Source organism: Salvelinus namaycush, chromosome 1 (genome assembly GCF_016432855.1).
Source record: "Salvelinus namaycush isolate Seneca chromosome 1, SaNama_1.0, whole genome shotgun sequence".
Lineage (NCBI taxonomy): Eukaryota > Metazoa > Chordata > Actinopteri > Salmoniformes > Salmonidae > Salvelinus > Salvelinus namaycush.
The window spans coordinates 18571865-18582647 of record NC_052307.1 but is presented as its reverse complement, the minus strand read 5'-3'; the positions used below and the strand labels follow the sequence as shown (position 1 = coordinate 18582647).

General features: G+C 42.5%; 1 protein-coding gene across 1 annotated transcript; it reads left to right on the top strand.

Annotated features, from left to right (window-relative positions):
- Positions 1-278: 278 nt before the first annotated feature.
- Positions 279-10559, top strand: LOC120055593 (N-acylethanolamine-hydrolyzing acid amidase-like). The gene is made up of 11 exons (XM_039003511.1): positions 279-1026; positions 2486-2650; positions 2840-2963; positions 3149-3239; positions 3322-3407; positions 3529-3701; positions 7061-7123; positions 7211-7277; positions 8469-8497; positions 8870-8939; positions 10193-10559. The coding sequence occupies exons 1-11, from the start codon at positions 860-862 to the stop codon at positions 10211-10213; spliced, it is 1056 nt and encodes a 351-aa protein (XP_038859439.1). The 5' UTR covers positions 279-859; the 3' UTR covers positions 10214-10559.
- The last annotated feature ends 224 nt before the right edge of the window (positions 10560-10783 follow it).

Here is a 10783-nt window from a genome sequence, read left to right as displayed (position 1 = left end):
CATTGTTTTGCTGTAGGCTTAACGAAAAAGGCATTTTTATGAGAAACTTATAATGAAACTTTTTTGCTCTGACACCGGATGTGCGTTCAGTTCGTTGAAGAACGGTTTGTACTGAACGACACGTTACCCCCAAACGTTATTGTATGTTCTTGAACAGACTTCGAACTACGTTTTCTCCGGTTTGGTGGGTGTGGCTTTAAGCAATGAGTGACGTATTTAAAAGGCAGTGGCCATGCTAACAGCGTTCCCCAACTGGTTGTGCAGTATAGCATCGTTTCCGTTGAATTGAACGTTCCAGAACGTAAACACGTACTGTACGCAGACCAGGCTTGGGATCCTCATATCTGCTGCAGTTGTCAGACGATCTACTCTCACCTTGAAGCGGCAATCTGTAGTTTAAACAACAACAAAGGTTAACCCGCCACAGATTTGGCAAACGGCTGGTGAAATGTAACCACGGAATTCAAAGACAGAGCTATTGATTAAAGAACTGACCATCCATGAGATCATTAAAAGTTTTAACCATGTTTTGAAGCTATACAGAGTTTGTTTACAAACAAAGGAGTAAAACAAGTGTATATTTTGGATTCTGATGGGGTTACACAGTTTAACTAAGTCCATGAACCATTTGTAAGATATATTCTACAAGAATCAATTGCTATATATCATTATTTGAAATGTCCAAAAATGTATGTTACAATCGCAGATTGCCCCTTTAACCATGCTCACAGGCGCTACCCCAAAAGAGAAACAAAGGAAGTTATGGAGAAGTTGCAACGATGTTGCCTGTAAAGTTGCGACCATTTGAATTGGAACACACAAGTTCCTAGGCTACTGCCATATCCGCGAAAAGGGCACGATGTTGTCAACATTGCTCCTGCTCGGTCTGGTCGTCTCATGTGAGTCAGACTTCGCTCCAGCTGTGGTCAACGTCAGCTTGGATGATCCCCCAGAAGTGCGATGGGCGTCTCTATCTAAAGTTTTTGATGTCGACTACCTGGTGAAAGCAGCTGCTGAAGTGATTGAGTAAGTGCTTAAGGCGGAATGCCTATTTACAGAAGTTCTAGTTGCCTCCAAAAGTTGGTTTAATAATGTTTGTCTTAAACTGTAAAATATAGATTTTTGCTTTAAAGTCACATGATGGACGGGACTTTTGATTATGTAGCCTAAACCTGAATTGCAGAAGTTTTACGTCTACTTCAGTATATGGACATTGATCAGACTTAACCATTTATTTTCACTTACCATTCAATATGTCAAATATGAGAAAATATGCCATGATATGTTGTTTGCATAAAATCTGTGCTTGCAGTTTAATTATGTATGAATATCTGCAGGCATCAAATCAAGTTTATTTTATATAGTCCTTCATACATCAGCTAATATCTCGAAGTGCTGTACAGAAACCCAGCCTAAAACCCCAAACAGCAAGCAATGCAGGTGTAGAAGCACGGTGGCTGGGAAAAACTCCCTAGAAAGGCCAAAACCTAGGAAGAAACCTAGAGAGGAACCAGGCTATGAGGGGTGGCCAGTCCTCTTCTGGCTGTGCCGGGTGGAGATTATAACAGAACATGGCCAAGATGTTCAAAATGTTCATAAATGACCAACATGGTCAAATAATAATCAGGAATAAATGTCAGTTGGCTTTTCATAGCCGATCATTAAGAGTTGAAAACAGCAGGTCTGGGACAGGTAGCACGTCCGGTGGACAGGTCAGGGTTCCATAACCGCAGGCAGAACAGTTGAAACTGGAACAGCAGCAAGGCCAGGTGGACTGGGGACAGCAAGGAGTCATCATGCCCGGTCGTCCTGACGCATGGTCCTAGGGCTCAGGTCCTCCGAGAGAGAGAAAGAAAGAGAGAAGGAGAGAATTAGAGAGAGCATACTTAAATTCACACAGGACACTGGATAAGACAGGAGAAGTACTCCAGATATAACCAACTGACCCTAGCCCCCCGACACATAAACTACTGCAGCATAAATACTGGAGGCTGAGACAGGAGGGGTCAGGAGACACTGTGGCCCCATCCGATGATACCCCCGGACAGGGCCAAACAGGAAGGATATAACCCCACCCACTTTGCCAAAGCACAGCCCCCACACCACTAGAGGGATATCTTCAACCACCAACTTACAATCCTGAGACAAGGCCGAGTATAGCCCACAAAGATCTCCACCACAGCACAAACCAAGGGGGGGCGCCAACCCAGACAGGAAGATCACGTCAGTAACTCAACCCACTCAAGTGACGCACCCCTCCTAGGGACGGCATGAAAGAGCACCAGTAAGTCAGTGACTCAGCCCCTGTAATAGGGTTAGAGGCAGAGAATCCCAGTGGAGAGAGGGGAACCGGCCAGGCAGAGACAGCAAGGGCGGTATGTTGACCGACAGTATGTTGACCGACACAATGTGAGTAGCCTAAGCTTGCCCATGGTGTTGATTAATATTAACACCTAAAACGTTTTAATATTTTTTTTTGTTGCAGTGCCACTATTCCAAAATGGGTGCATCATGCGGTAACTCCGATTGTGGAGGCCTTGGAGAAGTATGTACCTCCTCCATACGCAGGGGAGATCAGAGGAATGGCCTCATATTTTCGAGGGAACCTTTCCGATATCATCCTTCTCAACTTTGCCTATGAAATATCAGCGTATGTATGACTTGATCTGCTTTACATGTAGGCCTACTGATACAAATGCCATTCAACCAGTTGAAACAAGAATGTAGTCACAGCTTCTTGTTGTCAGAAGCACAAAGAAGAAGAATGAAAGTATGTGTTGTAAGAACCCCCCCCCCCCCACACTTTTCATGACTTAACACGCTCCTATTGGATCCGTAGGTTTTGCACTAGTATTGTAGCTCAGGACACAAGTGGACGTTTGTATCATGGCAGGAACCTTGATTACCCACATGATATACTCCGGAATCTCACCATCAATGTTCTCTTTCTCAAAAATGGAACGGTATGTTACACATGGTTACACAGCTCAACCTTTACATCTGCAGTTTCACTTTTGCAAGTCCACGGTGTCAATCAGCCGATAATGCCAGAGAGCTTAGTTTGGGCACTGTGAAGTAAATCTGGAGTGTGATGTTAGGCTGAAAAAGGGTCAAGTAAAATCACCTCCTAATTACTCAACCTTTCCAGGTGGCTTATCGTGGTACGACTTTTGCTGGCTATGTCGGGCTGTGGACCGGGCAGAGTCCAAATAAATTCACAGTTTCTGGTGACCAGCGTGGTAAGGGTTCACTTTATCTTATTGTCCAGGACATATCCATAAAGGTGTGAGTCAGTCATTTAAGGCAGTGTGTTATCATCAGGTGACGACCACTGGTGGAATTGGTGGAAGAACTGGGTCTCTGCTTTCCTGCTGAAAAGATCTCCAGTCAGCTGGCTGGTGAGAGAGGTAAGTCAGGAAGTTTAACCATCAACATCCACAAAAATGAACACTTTGCTAACCACAAATTACTATTATGGCTTGTCTATTAACCTACTATTGTGGCTTGTCCTTTCTTGTTTTTCTTCAGACGTTGGAGGAAGCAGCAGACTTTCAGGATGCTGTGATGCGGCTGTCCAAGATCCCAATCATCACAAGCGTGTACTACATCGTTGCCGGAGTAAAGCCTGGGGAAGGAGTGGTGGTCACCAGGGACAGGAAGGGCCCAGCTGATATCTGGCCTCTGGAACCCTTAAATGGAGGGTAGGAAATGAGGGGTCTCCTCCATAACACAAATTGTATTAGTTTGTTTTAAGAGCTGCTGAGATTTATAAAGCCGAGTTATGCTAACTGTTATCATTGAGTCTGACCCATATTTCCAACCTCACATTTTTATCTTAAGTCAATCAATCAATCAAATGTATTTATAAAGCCCTTTTTACATCAGCCGATGTCACAAAGTGCTATACAGAAATCCATCATAAAACCCCAAACAGCAAGCAATGCAGATGTAGAAGTACGGTAGCTAGGAAAAACTCCCTAGAAAGGCAGGAACCTAGAGAGGAACCAGGCTCTGAGGAGTGGCCAGTCCTCTTCTGGCTGTGCCGGGTGGAGATTATAACAGTACATGGCCAAGACGTTCAAACGTTCATAGATGACCAGCAGGGTCTAATAATAATAATAATCACAGTGGTTGTAGGTCAGCACCTCAGGAGTAAATGTCAGTTGGCTTTTCATACCCGATCATTCAGAGTTAGAGATAGCAGGTCCGGGACAAGGTAGCACGTCCGGTGAACAGGTCAGGGTTCCATAGCCGCAGGCAGAACAGTTGAAACTGGAGCAGCAGCACGGCCAGGTGGACTGGGGACAGCAAGGAGTCATCAGGTCAGGTAGTCCTGAGGATTGGTCCTAGGGCTCAGGTCCTCCGAGAGTGAGAGAATTAGAGGGAGCATACTTAAATTCACACAGGACACCGGATAAGACAGGAGAAATACTCCAGATATACAGACTGACCCTAGACCCCTGACACACAAAGTATTGCAGCATAAATACTGGAGGCTGAGACAGGAGGGGTCGGGAGACACTGTGGCCCCATCCGACGATACCCCCGGACATGGCCAACCAGGCAGGATATAACCCCAACCACTTTGCCAAAGCACAGCCCCCACACCACTAGAGGGATATCTTCAAACCACCAACTTACTACCCTGAGACAAGGCCGAGTATAGCCCACGAAGATCTCCCCCACAGCACTAAGCCGAGGGGGGCGCCAACCTGGACAGGAAGATCACGTCATTGACTCAACCCACTCAAGTGACGCACCCCTCCTAGGGACGGCATGGAAGCGCACCAGTAAGCCAGTGACTCAGCCCCCGTAATAGGGTTAGAAGCAGAGAATCCCAGTGGAGAGAGGGGAACGGGCCAGGCAGACAGCAAGGGCGATTCGTCGCTCCAGTGCCTTTCCGTTCACCTTCACACCCCTGGGCCAGACTACACTCAATCATAGGACCTACTGAAGAGATGAGTCTTCAATAAAGACTTAAAGGTCAAGACAGAGTCTGCATCTCTCACATGGATAGGCAGACCATTCCATAAAAATGGAGCTCTATAGGAGAAGGCCCTGCCTCCAGCTGTTTGCTTTGAAATTCTAGGGACAAGGAGGCCTGCATCTTGTGACCGTAGAGTACGTGTAGGTATGTACGGCAGGACCAAATCGGAAAGATGGGTAGGAGCAAGCCCATGTAATGCTTTGTAGGTTCAGAGTAAAACCTTGAAATCACCCCAAGCCTTAACAGGAAGCCAGTGTAGAGAGGCTCGTACTGGAGTAATATGATACAATTTTGGGGTTCTAGTCAAGATTCTAGTAGCCATGTTTAGCACTAACTGAACTTTATTTAGTGCTTTATCCAGGTAGCCGGAAAGTAGAGAATTGTAGTAGTCTAATCTAGAAGTGACAAAAGCGTGGATACATTTTTCTGCAACATTTTTGGACAGAAAGTTTCAGATTTTTGCAATGTTATGTAGATGGAAAAAGCTGTCCTTGAAATAGTCTTGATATGTTCGTCAAAAGAGAGATTAGGGTCCAGAGTAACGCCTAGGTCCTTCACAGTTTAATTTGAGACGACTGTACAATCATCAAAATGAATTGTCAGATCCAACAGAAGATCTCTTTGTTTCTTTGGACTTAGAACTAGCATCTCTGTTTTGTCTGAGTTTAAAATTTAAGAAAGTCCTGGAGAAGATGTTGGCAACTCAACTTCACTCACACCTTAGCACTAACAAGCTTTATGAGGTGCTCCAGACCAGCTTCAGATCCATGCACAGTACTGAGACAGCCCTGGTGAATGCTGTTAATGACCTGCTCATTGCAGCAGATGCAGTATCCCCCACCATCTTGATTCTTCTGGACCTCAGTGCTGCTTTTGAAACAGTAGATCACATAATTCTACTGCAGTGCCTCACAGGGAACACTGCCATCTGTGGGACTGCCCTAAACTGGTTCACCTCTAACCACAAGCAGTACGTCATCCTCGATGTCCACCATAACTTGCGGTGTCCCACAAGGGTCGATGCTAGGACTCATTTTCTTCCTGCTCTACATGCTCCCACTTCGTCAGATCTTCAGACAGTACAGTGTTCGATTCCACTGCTACGCAGATGACACAGAGGTGTACATTAAAACCAAGCCTGACACATCTGTTTTGTCAACCTTGCAGAACAACTTCCTCCAACTCAACAGCACCAAGACCGATGCAATGCTGATAAGCCACCCCCAGCAGATCACCAAATCCTGCAGCATCCGCCCTGCCATAGAAGGCCACATCATTCCCCCTCGCTCCTCAGTCATCACCAACCTGGATTTGATATTCGACCATGCTCTCTTCTTTAATGCCCACATTAGACTGTAAAACGTCATTCTTTCACCTGAAAAACATCTCCCTAAGACCCTCTCTCACCACTTCTGACACAGAAAAGCTTATCCATGCATTCGTTTTCTCCAGAATTGATTATGGGAATGCAGTACTTGGGGGGCCTGCCTGCAAACTCAATTCATAAATTACAGCTCATTCAGTGCTGCAAGGTTTCTGACACAAACAAAAAAGTCTGCTCACATCACCCCCATCCTTGCTGACCTCCATTGACTACCTGTCTTCTTCAAAGAATTTACTTTAAAATTCTCCTCCTGGTCTACAAAGCCCTTAATGGAATCGGCCCAGGGCACCCAGAACCCAGAGCAGAACCATTGGGGACCGTGCCTTTTCCTCCCACGCACCATGACTTTGGAACTCCATCCTGACAATCTCAGGGCTGTTCAGACTGTTGGGGCTTTTCAAGCAGGCCTTAAGACTCCTCTTTATCGGCTGGTCTACCCTTCCTCCTAGACTTTGTTGCTTTTATGATATGGTTATATACGTATATATGTATATTTTATTTTTTTCTTTCTATTAACTTTTCTTTTATGCACTTTTAGATACTTCACTTTTCATTATACAAGAATAAACAAATGTAATGTATTATAATACTATCAGCAGATATTGGGCTTTTTAAATAAGATGCCAAAACATATCGTGGTGTTTACTCTTGAATGTGTAAATGAAGTGTAGTATCCTTTCCTACTATAGGTGGTTCAGAGTAGAGACCAACTTCGATCACTGGCTGCCGCCTCCTGCAAAGGATCATCGCAGGTAAGCATAATGCTCACTTTACATGACTCCATAATTACATTTTAATTGATTTCATGTGAATGGATGGCTTATGTATCTTTCTTCCAGAGATGCAGCCAACAAAGCATTAAATGCAACTGGTCAAGATAATATCAATATGGATACAATGTATAAGGCAAGTAGATGGCTGTATGTATTGGTGAATATTTGTTTTGATAGTATTACATTTGACAATGTTATACTGTATCATTGACTATATTTGACTACAAGTTATCCTAATAGCAAATTCAGAAATACAGTGCATTCGGAAAGTATTCAGACCCCTTGACTTCCACATTTTGTGGAATAATAATGACAAAGCCAAAACTGTTTTTTTGAAATGTTTGCAAATGTATTATATATAAAAACTGAAATATCACGTTTACATAAGTATTCAGACCCTTTACTCAGTACTTTGTTGAAGCACCTTTGGCAGCGATTCTTGGGTATGACGCTACAAGCTTGGCACACCTGTATTTTGGGAGTTTCTCCCATTCTCTGCAGATCCTCTCAAGCCCTGTCAGGTTGTATGGGGAGTGTCACTGCACAGCTATTTTCAGGTCTCTCCAGAGATGTTAGATCGGGTTCAAGTCCGGGCTCTGGCTGGGCCACTCAAGGACATTCAGAGACTGGTTGGCTGTGTGCTTAGGGTTGTTGTCCTGTTGGAAGGTGAACCGTGGCCCCAGTCTGAGGTCCTGAACACTCTGGAGCAGGTTTTCATCAAGGATCTCTGATTGGTGGAGTGCTGCAGAGATGGTTGTCCTTCTGGAAGGTTCTCCCATCTCCGCAGAGGAACTCTGGAGCTTTGTCAGAGTGACATTCGGGTTCTTGGTCACTTCCCTGACCAAGGCCCTTCTCCCCTGATTGCTCAGTTTGGCCGGGCGGCCAACTCTAGGAAGTCTTGGTGGTTCCAAACTTCTTCCATTTAAGAATGATGGAGGCCACTGTGTTCTTGGGGACCTTTAATGCTGCAGACATTTTTTTGGTACCCTTCCCTAGATCTCTGCCTCGACACAATTCTGTCTCGGAGCTCTACTGACAATTCCTTCGACCTCATAGCTTGTTGTTTTTCATCTGACGTACTGTCAACTGTGGGACCTTTTTATATAGACAGGTGTGTACCTTTCCAAATCATGTCCATTCAATTGAATTTACCACAGGTGGACTCTTTTGAGTCTCATAGCAAAGGGTCTGAATAATTATGTAAATAAGGTATTTCTGTAGGGGATTTTTTAAGAAAAAAAGGCGCCCGAATGCACTGTATAACTGTATTTTTTTTTTTAAATAAATGGTTTAAGCATCTTAAATCAGTAATTTTGTCTCCCAGGTCCTGTCAATGAACCCAGTATGTAACAGGTAAGGAAGAAGTTTGTTTATTTTGTCCTCATTTCTCTCTGTGGCATTCCCCAATGTGAATCACTCAGTGTGTGAGCAGCAGGAGGGAGGGTTCTTGTGCAACTAACGTTGCTTTCACTTCCCTTTGCCTTACCACAGCAATAAAGTTAATAGGCCTCTGTTATGAAACTGTCTGAAAAAATGTCTGTAGTATATTGTCACTGAAGATCTGGGTAGAATTGTCCCCGTTTTGAAGCTTTTCATGTCACACTGGTATTTAAGTAGGTTTCCATCTTACCCATACATGCACTAACTGTGATTTGTATGTTTCATATAACTTTCTGTGGGTAGATGGGTGTGTCTTATATTAAAAATATGTTCCTTGTTTCTCAGAATTACTGTTTTCACAACAACAATGAGTGCAGCCAGCCCTGAGAAATACAACACAGAGGTCAGACCAGAGGTAATGAAACTACTAACATGTCTAATCATTGGCTCTCAGTTGTGTTCCAATTAGGGCTGTCATAGTTCATCAGTTAACTTTTTGTAATGTCAGTGTATCGTGATTAATCGCATTGTCGGAAAGCATTGAAAATCCTCTGAAAACAACCAAAATACATTACTCTACACAGCTAAAACAATGCCATGTCAAAACAAGTTGACGTTGAGTATGGTTACATGCACTCAATAATGTGATTCATGTGGATAGTCAGATTAATATAATAATTAAATTAAAACGTTTACATGCTTTGCAAGAAGAAAGATTTCCCTAATTATCCTGTTTGCATGTACACATCTGAAATCAGGCTACCTGATGGCACGCTCTTAAAAGCATAAAATCGGCAATCAAAGTAAACGTTCTACCACAGTGACCATGTTATTTTTGAGAAGCATATTTGATTCTGAGTACGGACATATAAAGTTTGTATGTGAAAACTACTTTTAAGACGCATACATTCAGTTGTTCCCAACTCTCTTCTGAGCTAAAGAGGGAGGCTCACTTGGCTGGTGCTAGCACATGTGCAGATCAGATACACCGCTGGAATGCAGATTAAGGTGTTTAGATGTCCTAGTAATTAGACAGTTTCCCCAAAAAATATTTAATCAGCTTATGCTCACTTCGATTCTGACCTTACACCGATTAAGATGAGCAGAGTAAGGTGTTTACATGACTATTGCATAATCAGTTGTATTAGTGTGCATGTAAACATACTCATCGAGGTTAAAGAAAGTGTGCTTTATAAATTAACCTGATTTTGCTAACCGTTACGCTGGACAAAATCAAGACGTTAATATTCTTGTAATGCTATCTGTATAAAAAAAATCTTAATTTACAGCTCCAATTTGAGCAAATTCTCAATTTGCAATTAATTGTGATTAATCACAGCAAATTCTGCGATTTTTAACTCAATTGTTTTAAATTGTTTGACAGCCCTAGTAGTCACAATACACAATGTTTACTTACAATATAGTTGGTTACTTAGTAATAGTTGATTACTTACAGTATGCTTTATATAATGTAATTATATTAACCCCATTGCCCTACTAACTAAGCATATGTCCATTCTCAATGTTCTATACTATGGTGTAAAGTTCTGTAAATTAGACCTACTGCATTATTGCTCACATCACTGATGTTGCAGATCAAAACATTTGTCTGACATGCAAAGCATCATTGTGGTTGTTGATTTAACCTTCTGTTTCCTGTGTTTCCAGGGCTGCCATAGCAATGAATAAAGCTGGGTCATGGACCAAAACCATGATTATGTTGTTGTCCAGAAAGGGCAGAGCAGAGATTTTCTGCATTAAAAGTGCCTTCCTTTTTTTATTCCATGAGTTATTTGTCATGTATTTTTTTATGTGTTCAAATTAATCTCTTTTTTACCCAAAATGTGTTTTGGAAATATTAATTACGATTATGTCCACACACATTGAGTCTAGTATTTTAGAGTGGTGAACATGATTATATTTAAATAAAGCTCATTTAATTTTGATGAATTCATGCAACATAAAATCCCTTATGTGAATTTATACAGATACATACACTGTCAAAATGAAGAATAAAACTTGTAATAAAAATTCAATGTCTCTACATTGTTGACCTAGCAGAGAGCTACTGTTACTGCCACAAAATTAATACATCAGTAATAGAAACATTTTGAATTTTAGAAATAATACAGAAACAATGTCTCTGGTGCCTGCATGTGAAATATTCCTTATTTAGAGAAGAATGTTAAAACACGTGTTACGTCCCCCAGTTTCTGTGTTGTGAGTTTGTGTGTGTGTATGTATGTGTGTATTTCAGAA

Bases quoted from the DNA above. Each gene is read 5' to 3' on its own strand.
- LOC120055593 (XM_039003511.1), top strand. From the start codon at position 860: ATGTTGTCAACATTGCTCCTGCTCGGTCTGGTCGTCTCATGTGAGTCA. The intron at 3,702-7,060 runs GTAGGAAATGAG...TTCCTACTATAG, and splicing joins CTGGAACCCTTAAATGGAGG to GTGGTTCAGAGTAGAGACCA. The intron at 8,498-8,869 runs GTAAGGAAGAAG...CTTGTTTCTCAG, and splicing joins ATGAACCCAGTATGTAACAG to AATTACTGTTTTCACAACAA.